The sequence below is a fragment of the Fusarium proliferatum genome (genome assembly GCF_900067095.1).
Source record: "Fusarium proliferatum ET1 genome assembly, contig: FPRO_scaffold004, whole genome shotgun sequence".
In the NCBI taxonomy this organism is placed as follows: Eukaryota; Fungi; Ascomycota; class Sordariomycetes; order Hypocreales; family Nectriaceae; genus Fusarium; species Fusarium proliferatum.
This window is the reverse complement of record NW_022194793.1, coordinates 1,566,536-1,590,541: the sequence shown is the minus strand read 5'-3', so window position 1 is coordinate 1,590,541 and position 24,006 is coordinate 1,566,536. Positions and strand designations below refer to the sequence as shown.

The 24,006-nt window shown below is 50.4% G+C and overlaps 7 protein-coding genes across 7 annotated transcripts; 2 read left to right on the top strand and 5 right to left on the bottom strand.

Moving 5' to 3' along the window:
• Nucleotides 1–279: 279 nt before the first annotated feature.
• FPRO_04689 (uncharacterized protein) lies at nt 280–1,020 on the bottom strand (the record flags this gene model as incomplete). The annotated part of the gene is made up of 2 exons (XM_031230227.1): nt 280–458; nt 564–1,020. The coding sequence occupies 2 exons, from the start codon at nt 1,018–1,020 to the stop codon at nt 280–282; spliced, it is 636 nt and encodes a 211-aa protein (XP_031080385.1).
• A 1,306-nt stretch (nt 1,021–2,326) lies between these two features.
• FPRO_04688 (putative serine/threonine protein kinase) lies at nt 2,327–3,897 on the bottom strand (the record flags this gene model as incomplete). Its single annotated transcript, XM_031230226.1, has 2 exons — nt 2,327–2,458; nt 2,521–3,897. 2 exons carry the CDS (start codon nt 3,895–3,897, stop codon nt 2,327–2,329), a joined length of 1,509 nt encoding a protein of 502 aa, XP_031080384.1.
• Nucleotides 3,898–12,121: 8,224 nt separating this feature from the next.
• Nucleotides 12,122–14,261, bottom strand: FPRO_04687 (uncharacterized protein; the record flags this gene model as incomplete). Its single annotated transcript, XM_031230225.1, has 6 exons — nt 12,122–12,820; nt 12,876–13,285; nt 13,343–13,718; nt 13,781–13,930; nt 13,987–14,068; nt 14,140–14,261. The coding sequence occupies 6 exons, from the start codon at nt 14,259–14,261 to the stop codon at nt 12,122–12,124; spliced, it is 1,839 nt and encodes a 612-aa protein (XP_031080383.1).
• An 880-nt stretch (nt 14,262–15,141) lies between these two features.
• Nucleotides 15,142–15,698, top strand: FPRO_04686 (uncharacterized protein; the record flags this gene model as incomplete). Its single annotated transcript, XM_031230224.1, has 3 exons — nt 15,142–15,178; nt 15,245–15,541; nt 15,595–15,698. 3 exons carry the CDS (start codon nt 15,142–15,144, stop codon nt 15,696–15,698), a joined length of 438 nt encoding a protein of 145 aa, XP_031080382.1.
• Nucleotides 15,699–16,307: 609 nt separating this feature from the next.
• On the bottom strand, nt 16,308–18,025 carry FPRO_04685 (uncharacterized protein; the record flags this gene model as incomplete). The annotated part of the gene is made up of 3 exons (XM_031230223.1): nt 16,308–17,389; nt 17,442–17,806; nt 17,868–18,025. The coding sequence occupies 3 exons, from the start codon at nt 18,023–18,025 to the stop codon at nt 16,308–16,310; spliced, it is 1,605 nt and encodes a 534-aa protein (XP_031080381.1).
• Nucleotides 18,026–18,666: 641 nt separating this feature from the next.
• Nucleotides 18,667–19,529, top strand: FPRO_04684 (uncharacterized protein; the record flags this gene model as incomplete). Its single annotated transcript, XM_031230222.1, has 3 exons — nt 18,667–18,769; nt 18,928–19,266; nt 19,339–19,529. The coding sequence occupies 3 exons, from the start codon at nt 18,667–18,669 to the stop codon at nt 19,527–19,529; spliced, it is 633 nt and encodes a 210-aa protein (XP_031080380.1).
• Nucleotides 19,530–20,589: 1,060 nt separating this feature from the next.
• FPRO_04683 (uncharacterized protein) lies at nt 20,590–22,902 on the bottom strand (the record flags this gene model as incomplete). The annotated part of the gene is made up of 1 exon (XM_031230221.1): nt 20,590–22,902. The coding sequence occupies one exon, from the start codon at nt 22,900–22,902 to the stop codon at nt 20,590–20,592; it is 2,313 nt and encodes a 770-aa protein (XP_031080379.1).
• Nucleotides 22,903–24,006: the final 1,104 nt, after the last annotated feature.

The window sequence follows — 24,006 nt, the reverse complement described above, 5'->3', positions numbered from 1 at the left end:
TTGGAAATAGGATGATGTTTCAATCAGGATTGACATAACTGTTAAGGCAATACTTGGCTCGCAGGTCTCTGTAGTTTCCTTTGTGACATCAACAACCGATTCCTCGAAACACAGGTAATCTGGTTACAAAAAACACTGATGTTCCTATATGTCAGGAGTGGTCCGAATATACAACATGTACGTAATACGTATACTGAATAGACAGACTTGGAACCTCTACAAAGGAGCCCTGTTCTTCTATTCATTCTCCTTGGTTATATCCGGCGCATCAAGGACTGACTACAGTTTGCTGGGTGTTGTGTTGGGAAACCCAAACTTAGAGATGTCATCAGTTGTCTTCCCATCCAATGCAAGCTCAGCAGTAAGTCGACCGACAGCGGGAGCAAACTTGAAGGCATGTGCATTACCGAGAGCGAGAATAACACCCTTGTGCTTCTCTCTAACTCGCTGATGATAAACTGTCGATCCGGGGTGATTGTGTATTGGCAGGTGACGGTTCTCAGCTCATCGCCTTGCTTGGGAATAAGCCTATCCAGAAATCGGTTGAGCTCTTTGCCATGTACGGTCTTCGGAATCCATGTCGTTTCTTCCAGCGTCTTGGCCAGCCTTGAGAGCGGGTAAGCCATAGAGGGGAAAGCCATAGAACCACTTCTCACCTCCCCAGATCCGAACGGGGAACTTGTCGTTTGCAAACTGTGCTTCGTGCTCGCGAGAGGGCTTGAAGTAGGTTACCTGCTCCCGCATGACGGTGATGGGCAGCTCAATGCCGAGTGGCTTGAGGAGCTTGTTCGTCCATGCATCAGCAGCAATGATGACCTTGCGAGCGTGATAGACGCCTTGAGACGTTTCAATCGTCACGCCTCCGCCGGGATGGGGCATCACAGCCTCGACGCGTGTGTTCTCCATGAGAACGGCGCCGTTGAAGCGAGCCCGGAACTGGAGCGTCATGACAGCCTTTGCGGCGTGAACAATGCCCGAATCAGGCAGGGGTGAAGACGGTGTCAACTCCCTGAGGAACATTGAACCCAGGCCATCTTTTGTTGGTCTCCTTGGGCGTCAGAAGCTCACAGGGGACGCCGTTGGCATCGAGACTAATAGCAAAGTCACTCGATGGCGTCGGTCCCTTGTGTGGGAGAAAGACGACACCTCCCGTGATAGTCAGCATCTTCATTCCCGACCGCCTCTCCAGCTCCGCCCAGTCTTTATAAGCCGACCGAGCAAGAGCGACGAACTCGGGAGCCCCATATGAGGTCCTGACAATACGTGAAGTATCGTGCAAAGCGTCGCGAACGCGACCCGGGAATTACACCGGATAGACTATCCGATTCACGATTATCACCACTTGCAGGTGTAGTCAGAAAAGGCATGTCTGAATGGGCAGTTCATGGCGAATCATGTCACCGGCTACTTGTGCCGATGATCAGGACTGTGCTGGAATCGGAGGATGCTTTGAGAGGCGGAAACCTGCCACTCTCACCACAATCAAGTCATAGGGACTACCATCTATGACACCAGTAATTGAGCCTGAGCCCAGAGAGAAGAACAATCTTGGATATGTGCTCTTGGCATCTTTGTGCTGACATGAGAACAACGTCTTGTCTATTCTGCTTTGCTTCATGTTTCTTGGGTCTCTACGACAGGAGTACATACCACCGACGCCTCTTTTCTTCTTGAACTCTGGGGACAGAGATAAATCCAAAACCACATGTCTTTGGAACTGAACTGTACTTCCTGTCTGCTCAGCTTAGGACCTCTTGGCCTACCAAAGGTCTCTTTCTTCCCATGATTCATATCCATTCGTGTTTACCTTGCACCGCCCTGCCCTGCCCTGCCCTGCCCTGCCTTACCCTTACCATGGCGCGCTCTGTCTTGAAAACGCAGCCTCCTGTAATATAAAAATTGTCTTGGTGGGTAAATAGACTGGGCCTCCCTATTCCATTGACATGACTGGGTTATAAGCAAGCCCTGCCGCCCTGTGTCATAAATGCAAGCAACCGCCACCCTGCCAGGACATGATACGCTTGAAAATGATTAAAAAACGACGATGTTTCTGTTTGCAATGCGCCCAACACCGTTGCTCGATTAAAATAACAAAAGAAATAGTCCAAACGATGGGTCGTCGAATCATCATAGTGGCTTGACGTGGCTTGCTTCGCCAAACGCAGCCATCAACGCCAACCCGCTATTTCCGCCCTCTCGATATTGGCCATCCTTCTAGAAGTCCCTTTCGTAGTTGGTCCGTTAACCATACGCCCTGCTCAAGTCGATTACTCATCGAGTTCGAATCGCTCGAATTCAGAGGTCGCCAAATTGACCATCATCTTCTTCATAGACCCTCTTCACCAGCCTTGCATAGCTTGATCTCACGTACCCATTCCGACTTAAGGACCTGAGCGGCCGTCAAGCGTCGAGTCGGGTGGGGGTCGAGAACTGAGTAGATAACATTGCGGCATCGCGCCTTGTACAGAGTTAGCACGGTTGCACAGTACCTTGGGCCCTTATCACATTGAATGAACTTACCCGATGAAGAGATTCGATGGGGCCGTAGCCCTCCTCATCACGGCGACCCTCCAAATAACGGGCGTAGAACTCATCATCGTCCTTCTTGGCCAGTCGCCAAAGGTGTCGTCCTGTTCTCATTGCCATAAAGATGACACCACAAGCCCACACATCTACAGCTCTGGCGTCAAACTCCTTATCCGTGTATTCCTCGGGGGCAATATAGGGAGCAGAACCGCATAGGCCAGATACCATATGCGCGTCTGTCTCCCAAGCCATTCGGAAACACTCTCCGTTGCCAAAATCAGTAATTTTGAGGGCGCCACGGGTCGTCAGGAGCAAGTTTTCTGGCTTCAAATCACGGTGCGCTACTCCCATTTCATGAAGATATTCGACGCCTCGCATCATCTGCTTGAAGAAACAGTCGGCTTCTTGTACCTCGAGCTTTCCACTCGAGAGAACGAGTGTGTACAAATCTCCTCCAGCGCAAAATTCCATGACTTCGCAGTAGTCGCCCTTGGCATCCTTAAGCAAATCGAGTGTGTGAATAACGTTGGGATGTCGAAGCGAGGACGATATGCAGAATTCGGCTGTGAGTCGCTTGCTATACTTCTTCTCTGTCTCTTCTGGTCGGCGTCGGAACTCCTTGACAGCAAAGAGCTTTTCATTGCTGCCACCAATCTTCTTGTGAGAGATTCGAACAATGCCAAAAGCACCACGGCCGACCACCTCCTGGCATTTGCCGTATTTCTCGACCAGGGTTGTCGTTGCGCTGGGCCCACCTTTTCTATCGCCAGCTTCTTCTTTTTCTTGCTGTAGTGTATCCACCCAATTTGAAACGAGCGATAGATCGTGCTCAGCGGCTGCGTCCTGCTTCTTGCCGATGATCGCTCTCCACATATCCGAGAGCTTTTCCTGACGTCGACTAGATTTTAAATGATGCTCATGGCCACCTTGTGCTTCCGGATTTAGAACAAATCGTTGAGAGGGTTCCTTGCCACTGGTCGATTTCGTAGCGGGTTTGGCTGGTATCGTGGCCTTGTCAGTCGTTTTGAACGAAACCTTATCGCTACCCTTCTCGGTAGACGAAGCCTTTGCAGCGGGTGTAGAGGTGCCGTTTGTGGAAGAAGCCCGTGGGCGATTAGGTAAATCGACAGTCGAAGGGGCGGGGGTCGGAACTCTTGATGTATCCTTGGATGAGAACATGCGGGTGAGGCGGTTCTTTACTGAGGCTGTTGGCTTGAGATGCGTGTCTAAGGGAGGATGTCCATTATCAGTAGTTGCACCATTCTGTGGTGCTAGCCCAGGGGACTTCTTGACGCCATCTTGAGATTTAACCGAGGATGGTTTCGAGCTCGATGCGGAGGGCGGTTTTGAGGAACCAGATGCAGTGGGCATTTTTGGAAGTGAATACGAGACAAGAGTCACTGTCTCTGTCTCTGTCTCTGTCTCGGGTGTTGGTGAGGGTAGTTGAGGCGAAGAATCGAGAGAATAAAGTGACGGAAGAATATGCGACGACCTGGTGCGACACCAGAAACAGGCGTCAGTGAGCACGACTCGAGTAAGGGTCTGTTGCGCAACGAACAAGTCTAGAAACAACGGTTCAGTTGGCAGGCAACCGAAGCCAGCGTACAGCAGGAAGCCAGGTAACAACAGAAGTGCCGAACGCAGAAGCGCGAGATTTTAGTTTCTGGTCAAATGGCGCAGCGCAGCGCACAACAAGATCGACGAGTGATCAAAAACAGGACAGTGAGGGATATCTGAGTTGTCTTTGGGTCATCGATCTTGGCGGGGAGTGAATGAGGCGAAGCAAAAGATGAGCGGCAAAAACGTATTGGACTGAAGTGTACAGTATGTAGGTACCGCAGCGTAGGTATCGGACTGGAGGTGTTGATAGTGGCTAAAAAGCCCGTACCAAGAGTGGCGGGTCTCTGTTCTGTTCCGCTCTGTTGTTGGTAGGACCGATGTAATTGATTGAAGGTCCCGAACAATACCAACAAAGAGCTTATTCCGAGGTAGAGCTATCAAGCTGAGCAGAGTAGCAAGAAGACAGCAGGAAAAAAGGGGAAAACAGAGGACACTCCGAGGTGGTGCTCAAAGCCGCAAGTGAAGTCTTTCTTGGCTGATGATGATGCCGAACGCCAAGACAAGGCGGGTGCAGGTCACGGAAGGATGTCGGCTTCTACCTAGGTAGGGACCACTATTCGTCGCGAAGAAAGGTAAGGTAAGGTAAGGTAAGGTACTGAACTGGAGCTCGTACGGAGCAACCTGTAGGAAACCTGTGTCACGATGACGAGACGAGAGAGGTAATTTCGAATTCAACAGCCCAGCGCCTCGTGCACTGAAAGCTGAACACAAGAAACTGTAGCCCTCCCCAGTGGCAGCGTTCACTATAGAACAAACGCCTACAGGCGTTGATGGGCTCTGAAGCCCGTGCAGCTGTACCAACGACAAAAGATGAGAGCAGCGAGCAATCTTTGTCGTGACTGCTAGATGAGGCAGGACAGGAGCAAGGACAAGACGGAGATGAAGGGTAGAGAAGAGCAGTGAAAGGTGAAAAGAAGTAATGGTGGGAAAAAAGGGAAGCGGGAATTTTGAAGACGACAGAAGGCAAGAAGAAATAGTGAGTGAGTGAGGGTTTTGAGTACCTAAGGTAGCCTCCTCTTCAACGGCCTAGGCCTAGGCAGGGTCAGTCAGGTAGGTAGGTAAGAAGGGAATTATTAAACAAGGCTAACTTGTTAAGCAGTGAAGAGTTCAAACGATCTGTCCCAAATTAATTTAATAAGAGGGGGGAAATCCCCCCAGATGCAGTGAGTGAGTGACAAACAGTACTGCCGAGTACTTTACAAAGTGCGATGCATATTATGAAGGCGCATGTACCTGAAGGGTTATTCCGAGGGCCAGGTACTTGTTTAGTAGTTACCTAGCACCTCGTGGATGGAACCGCTGTAAGAACGAAAAAATTATAGCTCCGTCTTTCTGTAATTTGCCTAGCACTTACAAGGACTCGCACCTGGAGAAATGGAGCGGGCAAGATGGGATTGGACGCCACATGGACCAGCGACTGTTATTAACCAGTCTGGTTATCAAGCATTGCATTTGCCCATCACCCAAGTCCATCTCAAGAAACATCTTCGTCAGTGCCAGTAATTCGGAAGCTGCCTTACATAACTGAGGTAGGTAGGTAGAGGTAGACATCAACATCAGACTCCTACCTAAGGTAAGGTAGTAGGTAGGTACATAGAAGCCGAGCATACAAGAAACCTAGCCGGAGCAGCGCCGGCATCATATGGGTCTCTTTGATCATGCATTCCCATATATTACCAGTTCCTGGCTACATCAGGTTCTTCATCGGCAAATCCATACCTCAGTCAATTTCTTGCTGAATCTCAGTTTCATCATGCCCTATAATCCACGTTCGGAGGTACAGTGCATTGGCCCCCGGTGCAGAGGAACAAAAGCGCTTCAGCTGCTTCAAGCAAGGAGGGCCGGAGGCTGCATCTGGCGGTGGTCAGAAGGACATATTTCCGTACTAAAACACGACAGCTCTGCTGGTCGATCACCCAATCCGCTGTTTCAACGTCTCTCGTCTAGGTCACTCAACTATGTCCGACATCTGCCACAGCAGCCAAGGGTTTTTCTGGGCGTCTGGTGAGCCCTGGCCCTCACCTCACCTCACCAGAAAAATCCATCATGAAAGGAGGGGCACACCAGCGCTACTCCGCGGACGGAGTAGGTACCTAGTAGTCATGATGTAGCGTCATGAGTTCCAGGTACTAGAAAGGGAACTCTCACTCAACCTCGATGCCACTCCGGACGACAGCAAGACCCGCTGGAGCAGGTCTCTTGTGGATTGGGCCAAGACGGCACAGTACCTCGAGCCCGGGAACCATCGAGCCCCGCCTGTCATCCAACAGGGGCACACATGAAGTACGCTCCGGTACGGGGTACCCTTCTCTACCTCCCATTAAACCTCTACATATCTGTCTTTTCATCTGGTTAGGTAGGTACTAAGTTACCTTAATTATCACCGAAGAAAGAAAAGAGGACCACGGACCTCCCAAAATATGTATGTATGTTCAGCCAAGCTTTGCGGCGGAGACCCCCTGCAACATGGATGGGGACGTGCTTCCATGTATTACTCTCCAACAAAACGCTTCAACCTACTCATGTATTACGGAGTACGGATACTGCATGCTCATATTCGATATCATATCAGCTGCAATTGCATGTTTTCCAGCGCACATGAACCCAGACAGACGCTGTGACGTAGAGCAGCGAGCCAATCAGGGATATCGAGGTGAGCATCTAAATGTATGACGGCAGATTTATGAGCCTTGTGCCGCACCGCACCGGCAAGCAGAGATCCGGTCCTTATAGTACAATAATACCTTATACGACAGAATCAATAACAACTCAAGACGATGTGCGGAGTATAGGTAGGTCAAACCACACGATTAGGACGTGGTGACTGTTTCGGCATGGCGGTGCAAGGCATTACATTGCATTGCATTACATTGCACTGCATCGCATTGCATTTTATGTATGTACAGAGGCGAGGCACTAGACAAAGTTCTTGTCCCCAGCCGCGCGGTACTGATGTGTTCCATAGTGGTACTGGTATGACGAGGCGGCGGCGGAGGGGCACCAGGGCTTGGTTCACCCAGACCCTTTACTGATGCTTGGTTTCCTAGCCTAGGTACGATCCATTGTTAATTCTTGGAGCATCCATGTTTGAAGCGGCACTGGGGAACAGTTGCCGCATTTCTATCCGTGCCCGCACCGCCAGATTCAACGTTAGCGCTAGTGAATAACACCAGCTCAAAGCAGAGCCGATGCACTTCAGCGGTCGATGCGGTGTGGTGTGTGGTGTGGTGTGGTGCGGTGCATCTTTGCGGGTACCCTCGGGGGGGTTAAGGGTTTAACTGGCCGCCGTCTCCCCGTCGGTCGACTCTCTAGAAGCGTCCCACGATTCGAAAATAGGTATTGTCTGTCTGTCTACCTTAGTAATGGCTGGGCTAGAACTTGCCCAGGTAGCAAGAGGAAAACCTGCCGCGGTCAGAGGTCTTTAACGACCATGTCGTTGATATATATATGTATGTGCGAGTCAAACAAAGGGTGCTTTGTACGACAAAACTACTACCTATACATGAGGAGTTTTCAAAAGGTAGGCGTGGATGCAGTAGGTAGTGGTTTGTATCACGTCCTCGACTTATCTAAGGTAAGTACTTACCTACCTGGCTTGGAAAGCTGCCACCTCCACTACCACCTATCTAGGTACCTATTGACTGACATGTGCCATGGTTGATTTGGCTGACCAAGCTCTAGGGGTGGTTTTGATTTCCAGCTTGTTCGAGGCTTAACCGAACCTCACACAAGCCGAAATCAACGGCTCAGTCATAGAATATCCCAGCTGCAACACGGATCTGTCTTTAGAAATGAAAAGTCGCCGTAACGTTTTCCTCCTGATAACGTGACAAGAAGGCCGGCTTGATCTGCTCACCTTTTTGCATTTGACATTATATTGGATACATGCGTGCGTGCGGAACCCTTGGTCTGGTGCTGACCCCGGCCAACTAAGGTAACCTAACTGTTGGTTTAGCAGAAATGCCAAGAAATGGCGCATGCCCGGGAAGGGACAGAGATCTGGCTACGGAGTAGACAGGGCAGGGATGTCGGAATTGTGGAGGTGATGACAGCGCTACCTAGGTAGGTAGGTAGGTAGGTTGTTGAAATGTACCTTTGAGAAACTTCTTGGTCCAGGACTTACTTGCAAGCGGTTCTGTTTTTGAGGTTCTTGATTGTTACCTCGCTTGTGATGAAATGTTAGCCAGTAATGATAAGGAGAGATAGAGAAATGCCAGGTAGTATAGGTTGGATCGTCGATTTTCGAGTAATATCACCCGTTCCTCGGTCAAGAATCAATCAATGTTTCACATAAAGGTACTTTGACCTTTTAACCTGCCAAGATACGTGTTCATGGTGATGAACTTTCGTAAACGTGACCCGCGATCAGTAGGTCAAACTCGATAATTCGTGCGTCAACCCTCAAAGATAGTCTCATGTTAGTGGGGACGTCTCGGCATCAAGACTATAAAGCCCATGTGCTTTCGCACTCTGCTGAGGCTTCAAAATGAGTATGGGACTTCAGGTCCCCAGGGTAAGGTTCCTCTGTACTTGGTGCTCCGTGCCCACTTTAAGGTATCATAGCTGGCAGATCATTGGCTGGCCCTATAACATTGGCATCAGCTGGTCGTTGAACCCTGTAAATTTCCCATTGTGACGAAGAAAACGAGTACATCATGATTATCATGAAATTGGCCTGCCACCTGAGACACTGAAGGGATCTTACGTAAAACTGAGCATACTGGCCGGCATTCAGGAAATATGTATAGCAGATAAGTATCAGGTAAGATACTGCAGTAAGAACTTCAACGTCGTCAAAGAAAGCAAACAATGAGCTGTCGAGTATGAATGAATAAAAACCTAGGTACATGTAAGGTAGGAAAGGTGGCTTCATCCCATTCGAAGACGGCAAGGGGAGAAGGAATCCAGCTTAGAGTCACAAGCCGATTCTTTCACATCGGTGGTGGCTGTCCCGAGAAACGGTAGCTATCTTGTTTACAGTGATATCTATATTAGGGGGGAGATGAGGTAGTCTCGCTTCAAAACGACCTGTCCTGTAGTTATTGTCTCCCAAATACCGAAGAGACCATTGTTCCTCTCAGGTTTGCTCAGGCCCCTACAACCGGGCTAGCTTGGCATCGAGACACGTCTGTATCAAATATGTATGTCTTCTTCCTGTGTCAAATATCCTTTGCAATCTCATTCGAGCCGAGTAAAGAACAGCGACTGATAAGCTGCTGGTCAACGGTTTGTCCCTGTGGGTGGCGTTACACTGCTACTAACATGACCAACCGTGTGCTAGCAATGAATGGATGGCATCGACAACAACACCACTGAGTGGGAGGAAACAGGAGGCTCAAGTCATACACACCGTGATGAATAGATTCCCTTTGGGCTGGAATCTCGATATCAACCGAAGTACACTATGAGGTATTTCCACACATCCGCACACTATGTGACAAAGCGGCGTGGCCTGCTGAGCTGCTGCTGCTCCTCTGTTGTTTGGAAATACGATGCCTGCTGCATAAGGTACCTTAGTTGGCATCCTTCCTACCTACCTTACCTACCTACCTACAGTAGGTACAGGTAGGGTAGGTACAGTAGGTATTCACGCATATGCACCTATCTTGTCAACCTCCCAAAGCCGTTCAGGGAATCCTCTCTTCCTGACACTACAGTCTGGGGCTCTTTCATCCTCACCAGCCCTCAATGGAGCTAGCTCTGCCAACCAACGCATCTGGCACTTTTTCTGTAAGATTCGTTCACAAAGAAGAGGCCTCCAGATTGCTCAAAACCGTGACCCGCTCGCTTAATCCATCCATCCATCAAGCTTCAAGGGTTGGGCTGCCCTGCGCAAAAGGCTTGACTTTTACGAGTGCTTCTTCCGACTTTGACATCCTATCCGCCCCAACTACCCGAAAATACTAGTTACTTAAGTAGGTAGTAATATATTCTGGGCCAATCAAGTCAACATGCCGATTTGTTGAACTCTAGCTCGGTGCTGGGTCGCTGGGTAGTATAATACTCACCCTGCAACCCTCGGTTTCACATCTGGCCTACCTCGGGTATGTTTGTAATATTTGTTGAAGCTTTGGCACTGAGCAGGGCTGCCAACTTGCTGCATGCAACCATCACGAATTGCACAGCTTTGATCGGCATGGTGGTATTCAACTTAAGGGTTCTTTCTGCTTGCAGGGGTGAAAGCTTGCACATCCCTGTAAGCTGGTCTTTTAACAAAACCTTATCACATATAAGGATTATTCCAAGTGTTCTAGCGGAATACATCCCTATGTATAATCGTTTCAAAATGCCAACGTCTTTGAACGATTCATATCAAGGGAGAGAGACTGACATGATAACTGAAGGACTTTTCCTTGACCAACGAATCTATCTTATCTTCCTTCTGTTTATACTGGATTAGGCACCTTAAATATGCGTACCTTATGATCGGGTCCCTACACCGCTCGACCCGCGTCTATCACATATTAACATTTATTCACCACGAATATCCAATGTCAAGCAAAATGGGACACTTCGGCGACTCCCTCCCTTGTCGGGCATTAGCAAGCGACAGATATCAAGGACTACTGCATAGTAGACCGCAACCTTTTCGATATCTGGATTAATCTAGGTACTTACCTACTATCTTGTGTGTTGACGTCACACCGTCTTGATTTACATACATATATACATGCATACAGGTAGGCAAACAAACAAGCAAGCAAGCATCTTGCGCAGCATCTTTTACACCGACAACAAGGTGCCTTCACCGTTTAGACTACCCGTGCTCTATCGCCGAGAGCTTACTGGCTCACCTCACTGGTTCACTTCACTACACCCAGTCGACGACACCTGTCAAGCCAGTCCCAGTTCTGCTGCCGAAAAGCCATCTATCCCTGCAGCCCTCACAAGCTTATCGAAGTCTTCATCTTGACCCTGCCGGCCAGATAGCGACACACACAGGCCCATGCCACACACATACATACACACTTAACCCAATTATGTCTCACAGCAGCATGTTGGTGGCCGTCAATCACAACTCTAAGAGGGATTGCTGCTGAGCTTTGATAGTACACTTGATGTATAGTGACACCTTGAGCAACCGTTTCCACGTGGCGCCGGGTGTTCCTGGTGCCTTTCTGTACAGTGGCACCCACTTATGCATGACGAAGGAGTCATCCCGGATTTTTATATCCCGTCTTCGGGAGAGCATCCCGCTGCCGCGACTAATCTTGACTGACACTCACCGTTGTTGTTCCGGCGAGTCACGTTGTCGTGAATGGCAAAGCCTTTCTGCCAGCCGTGCTCGGACAATTGTCTCCTCATCGGCCAGCATGGCACCGACGTATCAGGCTTAACACCTTGTCAAGATGTTTTATCTACTGGCTACGCCTGCCCGAAGCCCTTGCCTGTGCTCCTCGTCATGTAATTCGTGCAAGATACCTAAGGTTTCACATCTTATTTTATTGGAGGTTGAATTCGAGAACGGCTTGGCTCTTGGCTGCCTTGGCAGTTGCGCACCTTGCCTCAAATCACAAAGTTGTTCCTTTCTTCCATGGCTGTCAACCTCACCAAAAGCCTGGCTGCCGACCACACCGAGATAGAAGAGTCACCGCATACCTGATTCTTGTCTTCACGTCTCCTCTGTTTCATGTGGTCGTGTTGCTGAGGCTCCAAATATGTCAGCTGCACGGCTACTCGGACCAGCCTGCAGTTCATACTACTGACTGCTGCAACTGAGGGTATTTGCTTTGCTTCAGAATATTACCCTCGTTGCATCCAACGCTCACGCTACACGGTGAGCACGCTTTTTCACATAGTATCTCTTGTGGTATCGTTATCACTGAGCTTCTAAAATAGTCCACCGCCTTTGATCCGCCACTACCAGCCATGTTGTGTTCACCTGCAGCGCTATAATGGTACAGCGTACTTTCCAAACGCGTAGCCTTACCCCAAGGTGTAGCTTTATTCCCCAAACCAAGGCCCAACTTTGTGCTCATTGCTTCCCTGAGAGGCCAAGCTTGGATGTGAGGTGCGAAAGCTTGGCTGTTGGCCCTGATTTCTGTAGGCCATCAGAATTCTCGGAGAGGTCTTCATTCCCAGTGAGCCCAGGGACCGCCTTCAGTTTTCGTGTCTCGTTGACGAACTTGGTCAAATATACTGTTGGTCTTCTCGAAGAATCATTCTGGCCAGACGTGATGTTCTCTATAGCACTTTCATACGCTCGGTCATACACGTTGAAGTCAACGGCCGTTGGCGAATCGGACACTATATCTGGAGTAGCCTCATTGGAAGCGAACTCGTCCATTGTTCCTGTGCCGATTCCCAGGAATGGGGTGTTGTTTCCCATGGTTTCGTGGATTGGCGGGATTTGGCTGCTTTCATCACTCTTTTGATTCAGAAACTTACGCCGCTGGTAGAGCAACGCCTCGATCACCTCTGCCTTTGCCCTTTCTTGGGACGCATCAAAAGTACCTTCGGCGTCTTTACGCGAGCTGCTGTTAGATCTGGCGCGATGTTTGGCCAGAATGGACTTGAAGCGATGGATGGCTTTCATGACGCAAAGGAGGTGATTCATCTTGCGAGTAAAGGCCCGGTTAACCTCAAGCTCATTTGGAGGTTCCACCATGTTGGCACAGTTCTCTTCAGCGGAGAGGAGAGTGTCTGTACCCTGCTTGGTGACCCAGGGGTGTTCCTGCTTAGGTATTAGCTCTGTTATTTGGGACGCTCGCAAGGCCTGAACATCTTACTCGAAGTTTATCCATGGTTATGCGCTGCTCCGGGTCTTTATTGAGTAGCTTCTTCATGAGGTCGGCAAAGTCCGGGTTCTCGTCCTCGGGGATAGAAGGTTCATCGGTCCTGATAGCGTCGTACATGTCTAAGACTCCGTCACGGTTGAATGGAATGCGCCCATACTTGAGGCAGTAGAGCGAAACTCCCATGGACCATATATCAGCAGCGGTGCCAGACACGTCGCCATGCTTCCCACAGAGTTCAGGTGGAAGAAAGGCGGGTGATCCTGCAGATTTCGCTGTTCTCATATTTTCAGGTTTTTCAAACATCTCGGAAACTCCAAAATCAACGACCTTGAGCACGTCATCGTCAGATAAGAGGAGGTTATCTGGCTTGATGTCTCTGTGGATGACACCCTGAGCATGAACTGCGCAACATATCGTTAGCACCTCAGATGAATGGGGTTCGAGGTGAGTGCACTCACGATACTCAATGGCCAATATAAGATCTCGGAACCAATAGCGGCAGTTTTCCTCAGGGTAGGGATTGGCGTGTTCGTCAAGGCCGACCTTCATAACGACACCCTTTCGGCACATCTCTAGGACCATATAGATGGAATCTTCCTCGGGGTCGTCGAGAACCTCATAGAGCTGTACTAGATTGGGGTGGTTTAGTTTCTTCATAATGGCAATTTCCTCTCGAATGAGGTGCAGTGCATCATTGGAGTCTTTGACCCGGGGCACTGAATTGAAGGGATCCCGACCGCCAGGGCCCATACGCCTTGGGCCTCGAGGACCCTGCCTGAGGATCGTGGATTGGAGGCGTTTCCTGAGTCGAGCCTTGGAAAATTCTTTTACGGCCTGAGGCTATGTAAGTCGGAGACGAATTGGGCTGGCTGCTGGCTTGGGGCCACAATACTCACATATTCATTTCCGAATTGGTCCTTTGCAAGATGGACAGCGCCATAAGAACCTCGGCCGATTTCTTCCAAGATTGTATACTGGTTTACTCGATGGTGAGAGCAGCCATCGGCATCCTCATCCCCAAACTGTGTCTGCGCATCGAGGGTTTCCTGTGGAACTGGTCAGCCCAATAAGGCCTTGCTTGATGCTGGTGTTAGTTTCGCACCTTGACTTCTCGATGGGCGCTTGGGGTTCTCTTGTGATGCCGGAGAGGACTCGAGAAATGAAGAACTTCTGTTGGTTCCGTCCTTTGTTGATGCGATTGTCAACTGACCCATTGGGCGCATTCAAAAATTGAGTAGCTCTGAGTCTGACTTACAGGTGATGGACGAGTGGTGGGGGAGGTTTATCGCCAGAGGCATCGCCATGTTGGTCGACTCTAACTTGAGGCGAAGGGAAAGTGAACGAGGGTCTCATCTCTGGATGAATTGCTGCGTCCATTGTCAAGGATGATTGATATGCGATGCGATGCGCTGTGCCTAGACAAAGATATGAGGTCGGGCGGATTGGAGTTGCTCAAACCGAACTCAATACCTAGGTAGACTAAGATAATCAGTCAGTGATGTTGCCCCGCACCCCGCGGTAAACAGATATACTAAGTACCTACCTGCGTAGGCATGTATGTACTACCTATAACGGAAATTGTTTTTTCTGACAACCTAAGGCAAGGTATCTAACCTTAAGACACCTTGGGTACTAATGGAATGTACGTGTGTTCTCAATTGAAAATGGTTCAAAGAGGAAGAAGAGAAGCACGACAGACAAAAATTGGGTTTAGAGAGTGATTCTTAGTGCCATGTGATATCATTTGGTGGTACAGCTACCTAACTTACCAACCAAAGGTCTTTTTCAAGTCCCGTCAGTAAGTGAGTGAGCCTTGGCTGAGCGAGCTGCTTACAGGGGGTAGTCCCATAGGGGGCTGAACACCTGCAGTCAGTCAGCCTGGAGCCAACTGGTCTACTGCTGGTCAAAAGTTTTAGGCCCTACCCCGCCTAAACTCTTCACTAAACTTCAATGGGCACACAGGCGCCACAGTTAGGTAAGGCTAAAAGGCGGGAGGTTCCATCATACCTACCTAGCCTTGACCTCCAGCTCCCTCTACACCAAAACAATTCATCGCAACACATCGCAATCCATCAGCCTCGACATCTGTCTATAGGCTCCCATCCTTGACCAACGAGATCTACACATCACTACCGCGAGTTAGAGTCTGAATCAACGCGAGCTATACCTGTCTGCCAACTTGTCGAGCAATACCTACCCAAACCCGTCACTGCCTACCGAAGTTACACGTTGACTTGAACACCCTTGAATCTCCATCATGGTTGTCTATTCATTCCACATTTTCGACCGACACAGTGAGAGAACTCCCTCGCCTTTCCCCCTCTAGACCTCCCGATTGACAGCCTTGTTCTCTCTTTCAGCTGAATGCGTCTACTCCAAGTCCTGGCTTCCGCCATCAGCGGGCTCCGAAACCGCTGCTCCGAGCACATCCTCTGATGATGCAAAGCTCCTATTCGGCACCGTCTTCTCCCTTCGAAATATGGTCCGTAAGCTCGGCGGCGATGACGATGCATTTATCAGCTACCGTACCTCCCAGTATAAGCTACATTTTTACGAAACACCCGCCAACTTGAGATTTGTTATCCTCACCGATACAGCGACCTTGAGCATGCGCAATGTGCTACACCAAATTTACATAAACCTATGGGTGGAATATGGTGCGGTTTATGACCCAGGAAGAGTGTAACATCCGAGCTAACTTTCTTTGTAGTGGTCAAAAACCCTCTGGCGCCTGTGGAACACAAAAATGGCGATGGTGTCAAGAACGAGCTCTTCGAGCTGGGCCTTGATCAGTTCATCAGGGGCCTGATGTGAGCGGGAGGAGCAAGAGTAATCAGCACTTTTCAAAGCATTACCTTTGAAAATACCACCTACGACCATGGGGTCTTTGAGAGGGGGAAACAAGCTCACGTCCCTCCAGTCAGTCCACATAATGCGCTCCCGGGCATGGCCTAAGGGCTGCAGGCATGAAGGAGGTGTATCTAATGGTCTCGCCGTCACCAGGAGAATGACCCAACCACAAGAACACTGCACTCGTGTTGCCCGGCTCCGACTAGAAGGACGGTTTCGGCATGACAGCGCAACTCCGTACCAGGAGCCCGGAAACGTCCGTCACGTTCGGCTCAGGAGGCATGCGGAAGTAGAGAAGAGGAGAGAAGACTACACCCAATGCCATTTGCGGCATCAATTTTACACGAGGGGGGTTGTTAAACCAAATCCCTCGGACTCGACTGAACTATATCAACACCGTATACTCGCCTCTAGATAACTAACAAGTGACATTTGTTTGCGTCTTCAATAGCCCAGATGCTTCCCAATATTATGCTGCTCCTTTATCTCCATCCCTGATTTCCATGTAACAATCCCGCCATGACTCCCAAAGTTATGTGGCAACACAACAAACACAACCAGAACACATACTCTTCACGACTTGTCCTCCACTGCTCGTCCCCATGCGCTCTCGAAGCCCCCCTGAGGGTCTACCACAACCAGGCTTGATTCGCCTTGTGCACATTGGACTTGTGTCAGTGTCAGTGTCTGTGTCTGAGATTGAGTCTGTGGTTGCGATGCCTTGGTGCCACCAGCTGTCTGCGAAGCGCCAAGATCAACAGCACTGGCCATCAGGTCATCATCTGTGCGAATTTCCTGCTCCCAATTACTTGAATACACGACGGCAGCAAAAGCCTCCAGATCACGGACAGTCTCCATCTTCTGGAGGTATTCGTTGGGCATTCCGTCGCCAATGACATGTGCCTGACGTGTTAACACCGACAGGATCTTTGGCAGTAGAATTACCTTTGAGCGCTGCTGGTCCTTGAGTTCGGGAGTGACGATACCATCTGAGGCCGGGAGTTCAAACGCGGCCGTGGCGAGCTTATTATCAATGAGATAGGAGAAGCCCGCATCGAGGAGAAGAGTGAGGACGTGCGTGAAACTGGGTGATTCGATAAGGTCGGCTGTCTCGTCAAGCAGCCGTCTCAAGATTGCCTGTGACGCGGGTGTTGACTGATCGCCACCCTGATTGGATGTCTCGTCGAGGATGCCCGACTCTCGAATCACTTCGTCCTCCATGCCCCGGGGTGGGAGGAGAAAGTTTAGCCAGTCTGACTTCTGACGCTCCTCCTTGGTCGAACCTTCAACAAGCTTCCTCACCTCAGTGGTCAACTCGGAGAACCTCTCAAAGCTCAGGAGATCCCTAGGGCTCAGGCTGCCAAAGACGGTGCGCACGGCGCTCTCTACTCGGTGCATCAAGCCCACCCATCCTTTGTTCAGTAGCCACCAACTGAAGGTCAGGTACTTGCGGTTTATGTCGAAGTCACTGCCATATGTCTGTTCTGTGTTATCGTCGTCGTTGTTCTCAAGACTGATGGTGCCTTGTTGGCCACCTGTTGCGAGGGCCACCACGCTCGATAGATAACTTCTTCGGCCAAGGAGGTTGAGTTGAACGCGAGTTAGCATTGTAAGGAGCGCAAGGGTATATATCAAAGTAAAAGACCGCGTCACCGCTGCAGTGTGTGTTAGTTCTGTGCAGAGAAGAAGAGCAAGGCTGTTACTCGCCGCTGATGGTCACGTCATCCCATAGTTGTCGCTTCGTCTTGCGAGGCTTCGGTGCTTCCTTGTTCGCTTCGCCACCGGCGTTGAATGGTGAAGATGTAGGGGCCTGGCTGGACTGTGCACCGCTCTCGCTTTGGCCAGCCATGCTCTTCCCATCGTCCTCTGTCAATGTAGTATCTGCGATGCTGGGCGGGGCTGCAGATTCGGGGCCACCGTTCTTTATAGCCTTGGTGGCTTTCATCTGCTGGATCTCAAATGTGATCTGCTCCGTGTTCATGGCTTCGAGAATGGCAGTCGTGGCGGAGGGCAGGAGAGCCAGTACGGTGAATGTGCAGTCCTCCTGATTCTGTTCGAAGCGACGTCGCAGACTGTGTTATGGGTTGTCAGTATGTGTTTGCGTGTCACTGCTATCAGATGGTTGATGGTTACTTCTCCTTGGCGATGCGGTCGCTGCTCATGCGCTCGCGGGCATCATTAAGCTTTCCAATGACATATTGCGTCGCGACGTAACCGGCACCGATGACGCCCACGCCGACAGCAATGGGTGTACGATTGTTCCGCAGCCAGCGCCGAGCAGATGTGAACATGATTTGAAGATAATGGAAGACACGCGATGGGGGAAACGGTGATCAATTGTTCATAAGTTGTAACCGTACGTAAAGTATAGGTACCGATCGATTCACCGAGGCAAAAGGTACCACTGCGTGAGCATGTGGGCGTTAAGAAGCCGTTGAAAGTTCGGATTCGGTCTGGGAGCTTCTCGTTGGGGTAAGGTTGGAGTTAGGAGAGTTTTGTTTTAAATAAAAAATGTAAAAAAGGTTCAGGGTTGGATGTCAGTGCCAATGCCAACACGAGCTCGAGCCTCGGCCCCGAATATGGATGGAGGCTTTGATATACCTCTACCCCGTGGTCGGAGTCGGTAGACGTGGCCGAGGTGGAGGTGGAGTTTATGAGATGAAATGTGGCTGGTGAGCTAAAAAGATGATTGACCAGACTTGCCAGACCATGTTAGTGTGTGGCTGTGCTGAGGCGAGCTGAAGCACGGGGTCAGTCTAGTGGGGACCACCTAAACCGATCCCATGCCCCTCCCTTTTATGGTTCCCAGTGACGTTGTTTTATTTGGAGAGTCATTATCTCAGTACATAGGTAGTACCTACTTAGGTACTAACTTACCTATCCTATCTCCATATCTATCTCAGCCTCTTCTTCAACTCCCGTCCCCTCCACCATGATCATAGCCCACAATCGACTCTACAACAGCACCGATAATATGGACCAACAAGAACCACCAGAGTTTATCCTCGACGTATTCGCCGACCCGCGCTCGGTTCGTGAGGTAGTCAAAGGCAAGTTTGGCTCTGCTTGCTTGTCCTCTTGATCGTCATCCTACCCTGAACACCCACCCCGCTATCTATACTTGTGACGACAAAGAAGTGACGATGTTCTCAAAATCATCACGAATGCGCCTCACTAACATGCCTTCTCACAGGGATACTGCATACCATATTCTTTAACCGATTCTTCCCTTCCATCGTCCCACAAACCCGCGAAGTCCTTGACACGACGCTTCCCTATGTTGACGACGACGAGCTTGAGACTATGATAGATCAACGCGTCGCGGCTCTCGAGCGTCAGATCGATGTCCAGCGCTCATCAGGTGGTGCTAATAGCGCCAGCACCGGAAGCGGAAACGGTGGGCGTGGTCAGCTCGTTGTTCAGTTTTTCGAGAAACGCCGTCGCAAAGCCTGGCTATCCCGTGGCGACGAAGAGGTTTGTTGGGAGTGTTGGACCATCAAAGTGACTGTCGCCGAGCCAAGAACAGAGAGTGGTATGGAACCCCCCCCCCCCCCCTCTCTCTTGCTGTAAAGAGTTCCGAGGGAATTGCTAATACGTGGTTTAGAACGTGCTAAAGTTCGACGAGCAATGGAGCAGACCCTCTCAGCAACAGCGATGAAGATTGTCGCATTCGTTAATACACACAAAGATCACATACCGCCCATCACAACCCAGGGTACTAACCCGTTCCCCTACAAGATCAACATTGACCAAAAAGAGGCGGCAGGTTGGGCAACACGGATGCGTATATACTAAAATGGTGAGCTCAGAAGAGTCTCACACCGACCCCAAGATCGTTGCCGGCTTGCGGCGCTTATATTGCCTGGACCTTGCGGTACCTTTGTAGCAACAATTGATTCTGGGACACGGTCACTGGCGGACTTTCTGGATAGGTTAGAGAAGTCAGAGGCTGACCCGGCTTGGTGAACGGTATAGAAGATTCATTCATGTGGGATGAATAGATCAAAGGCGTCTAAGGAGTCATGACTAATAGCCAGTATACGTAGGTCATTCATAATTGATACCCCTTCCCAACATGATGGACGACTCGTATGCCTGCCAGTGACACACGAGAGAAGTGTCTCCGCCGAGAAGAAGCCTAGATCGGGTGTCTTAGCCACTCGTGCATTACCTGAACCAAACACGGGATAATGGCTGGTCGAGGTGCCTGGAGAGACAAATCTGATTCACCCGGTAGTAAGCCACAGCGAGGCATACAATATTGATTTTGTATCAGTGTAGTAAATGTTAATAAGCACTGTGATTGAGGCCAACACGTAAATAATAGCTACCATACGTGGTCGGATGTCCAGACCGTTCCTTTCATTTCCCTGCCCTTCCTTATTCTTTCCATTCCCGAAAACCAAAGCAAGCTACCCCCCCCAAAACCGAGAACTTGTAATATGGGCGAAAATACCATTCATCGTTCCTCCCAAAGAACCATCCAAACTCCTTACAGAGAATAGCATAGCATAAACAGGTAAAGGGAAACGCACGCAACCAAGAAAAACAAATCCCACCAAATTGCTATTCAGCATCCCAAGCCTTGTGAGCGAGTAGAACGCGCCCCAAAGTCATTATCGTCATCAACTGCTAGCCGTGAAGCTATCCGAGCACTCGACTGATGCCGAGTCTCTCTGTTCTAGTCCATACCGGACACGACCCAATATATGCAGGCCCCAATCGGGTTTTGTATATAGGCCAGTTCTCGAAGGAATTGTCATGTTTTTATATTCTTTCGTCAAATCATGAATGTCATACACGTTTATGCTTATTTCGTCATCTTGCCACGTTCGTTTTCAGTGTCGTCTTGGTTTCAAAATTGAGTCGTATAGCTTCGCGGTAACCCGGGCTTATTGCTCCGTGGGGGATTTCTGCTGTTGTTCTGTGATGTGGATCCAATCTTGTCAAAGCCCTTAAAAATGTCGAGCTCAGGCATATCTGTAATGCCGCCAGCGTCGGGGCGGGCAAAGTCCAGTTGGTCCATCATAGCCCCTGAAGTCCAGTCATTGGGATCCAAGGAAACGTTCAAGAAGTCGGCAAACTTTGTGGACTGATTTCGCAAAGGAGATTCTTGGAACATCTTGCTTGGGGAGCTCAGGCCTTCAAATGCCTTGCTCGGGGTATCAAACTGCATAGACTGCTCAGGTGGCCGTAGGAGTGGAGCAGAGGCGATGGGCTTTCTGGCAGCGGAGTTGGTAATATCACCAAGAACTGATGCGGAAACGGTTCGATCTAGACGGGTACGCTTCGCGGGACGCTTCATAGGAGACCCAGCCTCAACTGAGCTCATGACAGGGAAAGTACCGTCCTCAAGGCAACCCATACCAGTCAAGTCTTGATTCATAGAGAATTCTCCATCACTAAGGATACTCACACCGAAGTTGGACGGACAGAAGTCGTTGCCTAGGTAGAAAGCTGGGCTATAAGGAATGTTCTCAGCGTCGCCTTTCCTATCGGGTGACTGAAGCATGTTCCGGACCGCGTCGCGATGAAGTCGAAGGTTGGTGTTTGGAGATGCCGATGGAGGTGGTCGAGCAGGAGGGTTGAGTTTGACCATAGGAGTAATCGGTGGCAGCATCTGCTTGTCGTACGCTGGTCGGAGAGGAGACGAAGAGACAGGTGGAATGGCGGAATAGAATCGTGTCTTGGTTGGGCTGAAAGGAGATGATTTCCGAATGCGGGCGATCTCCTCCTCAGCACGCCCCCTCGACTTGTTTCGAGGGCGGTCAGCCTCAGATGTCAGCATGAACTGCTGGCTAGGCCTGGTAGCGGATGACGTCTCAAAAGAAGAGTAGTAACCGCTGTCGTCCGTTAATACAAACTTGCGCTTATGAGACCGTGAGACAGATGAAGCAATATTTCGGGAGATAGGAGGCGGTGTGTTACTTCGATGATCCACATGCCGAGAGACAGGCGGTGATGAGTGTATGGCGGCAGGCAGAGGCGAGTAGAGATATGAGTCCAGAGAGAGATCTTGGTCGGCCTTGTCAGCAGCATCCTCGGGACCCAGGTTGTCAGAGACAGGAATAGTAGCGTCGGACGAGAGATCGACTGGCATTGACATGGTGGCCTGGGAGGCAGGAAGAGGTGGCAGAGCCGGCTGGCAGGTTGGAACAGGGGGCGGTAGCGTAGGTTCCTGAGTCGGTGCCGAAGCCGGCCGGGAAGGCTCGAGCCGAGTCGATATGACGTGAAGGTTCTCGGATGTGGAGGCGGACTTGCGAGTTGGCTTCTTGTTCAAGTACTGTGCTTCGTGACCGGGCTTGATCACCCAGTAGTGGCCTTTACCAGGGTCATCCTTAGGTCTCTCGATCTTCACAAAAGCCTTCTGGAGACTGAGGTTGTGGCGAATGCTGTTTTGCCAGCCAGCATCAGTAGGGCTATAAAAGGAGTAGTTGTCGCTGATCCATTTGTAAATCTGAGCAAGTGTCAGTCGTCGGTTGGGGGATCGGAAGATGGCCATGGCAATCAGGTCGGCGTAGCTGAGGGCAGGCTTGTTGCCATCATCGACAATCGGAGGGAAACTGTCGTGGGGAGGAATAACGGTTGTCGCCTCTGTCTCTGCTTCAGGCTCTGTCGCTGGCACTGGCTCAGCCTTTGTCTTCTTGGCAGGCCTGAATTCCTTGATGGGAGCAGCCTCCATGAGAGCGCGCTTGCCGTTCGGCTTCTGGCAGTAGTTGCTGACCGACGAATCTATCGCAGGAGGTGCCGGGAAGAGCTGAGGATGGACGTTCTCCTTTCCGTAATCCCAGGCCATGTCAAAACTTTGCTTTTGAGGCACGGTCTTGAAGTTCGATAGGTAAGGCTTCTTTTGCAACGAATCTGTGGTATGGCCTCGCCTGGATGGAGGCGCCATCGCGACCATGTTCAATTTGTTGCCGTAGGCCGAGGCCAATGGGATTTGCGAGGCAGAGGAAGGTCTTTGCTTGAAGGGCGAGTGTGCATTGTGAGAAGCGGTGGGCGGGTTGAAAACGACGTTTGAGGTTGAGCTGGTCAACGGCCTTCGGGCTTGCTTTGAGGCAGAGGGCATAGGAGCGTGACTGGTCATTGGGGTGACATTCTCTGGCATGTCGTCCTGGAATATTTGTAGCGGCCCAGTGGAACTGGGGAAACGCGAGTGTTTGCCCATGTCGATCGAGTCACGAAGCTCGATATCGGGTCAATAAGCGGTACTGAGCAAAATGGTTGAGCCAAACGCTGTACTTTAAATCAAGGTTAGTCAGTCGATGCCGGGGACGGAAAGTGGAAGAGATGACGGTAAGATAACGGGCGAAGGTGGGAGTTAAAGAGTGGACACCGGCAGAGGCTAATGGGATGAGTGTGCATGACGGACGAGGGAGAGGGAAAGAAAAGGACGTCCTACTGACTTGGATGGAGCGTGGAGTTCAAGGTAGTAATGAGCTGTGGGGCTGCTTTGACAGGGCTGTCGTGACTTGGTCGGAGCGTTCAATAGGACGAGCAGCCGGTATCTGGGGTTCGTTCGTTCACGGTGTATGGGAGTTACTCCGAATATAGCAGCGACTTTGGTGCGCAGGAATGAAGATGACCAGGCCGCGTTGACGAAGAAATATCAGCAGATCAAAGCGGTTTAGAATGTTGTCGCAAATGAGTCAAGACCGGCTCGGTTGGCGGACTGTAGAGAGGGGAAAGATGGTGATTAAAGAGCAAATCGTGAACCAGGATAGGTAGGTTCGACAATCAGCCAGGCCCAGATATGTAGAAGCGGTAAAGGCTAGTTAGTAAAGGGTGAGTGAGTACTCCGTAGTCGCCGATCACTCTCTGTAAAATGGACGAGAGGCAGATGTCAATTAATTTTGACTTGAGCGGGAATAGCGAAAACAATCTCCAGAAAATGAGGAAGAGCAGAAAAGTAAGAGTGATGGTGAGAGTGCGAGCAAGAGAGGAGATGGTGGTTGATTGTTGAATAATGCAGCCAAGACGAGGTGCAAGGTGTGGTGCCCAAGATTAGTGTACTACAACGCGCCCTGCAGTACAAGTGCAGGTGGATGCGGCCGAGAAGGGAGCCTAAGAGAGAGAAAGGAAAGAAAAAAAAAGAGAGAAAAAAACAGGGCCCCGGCGCAGCAATTGGCAGCAGTTGGCAGCAGCTGGCGTGCGGAGGCGTCTTGGGACCTGCTGGAGATGGGGACTAGGCCGTCGTCTCTCGGTGGGCGCTGTACCGCGTATGGCTGTACCTGTGGCCGCCGTGTGTGAGGCCCTGTGGGGACCAGGCGCA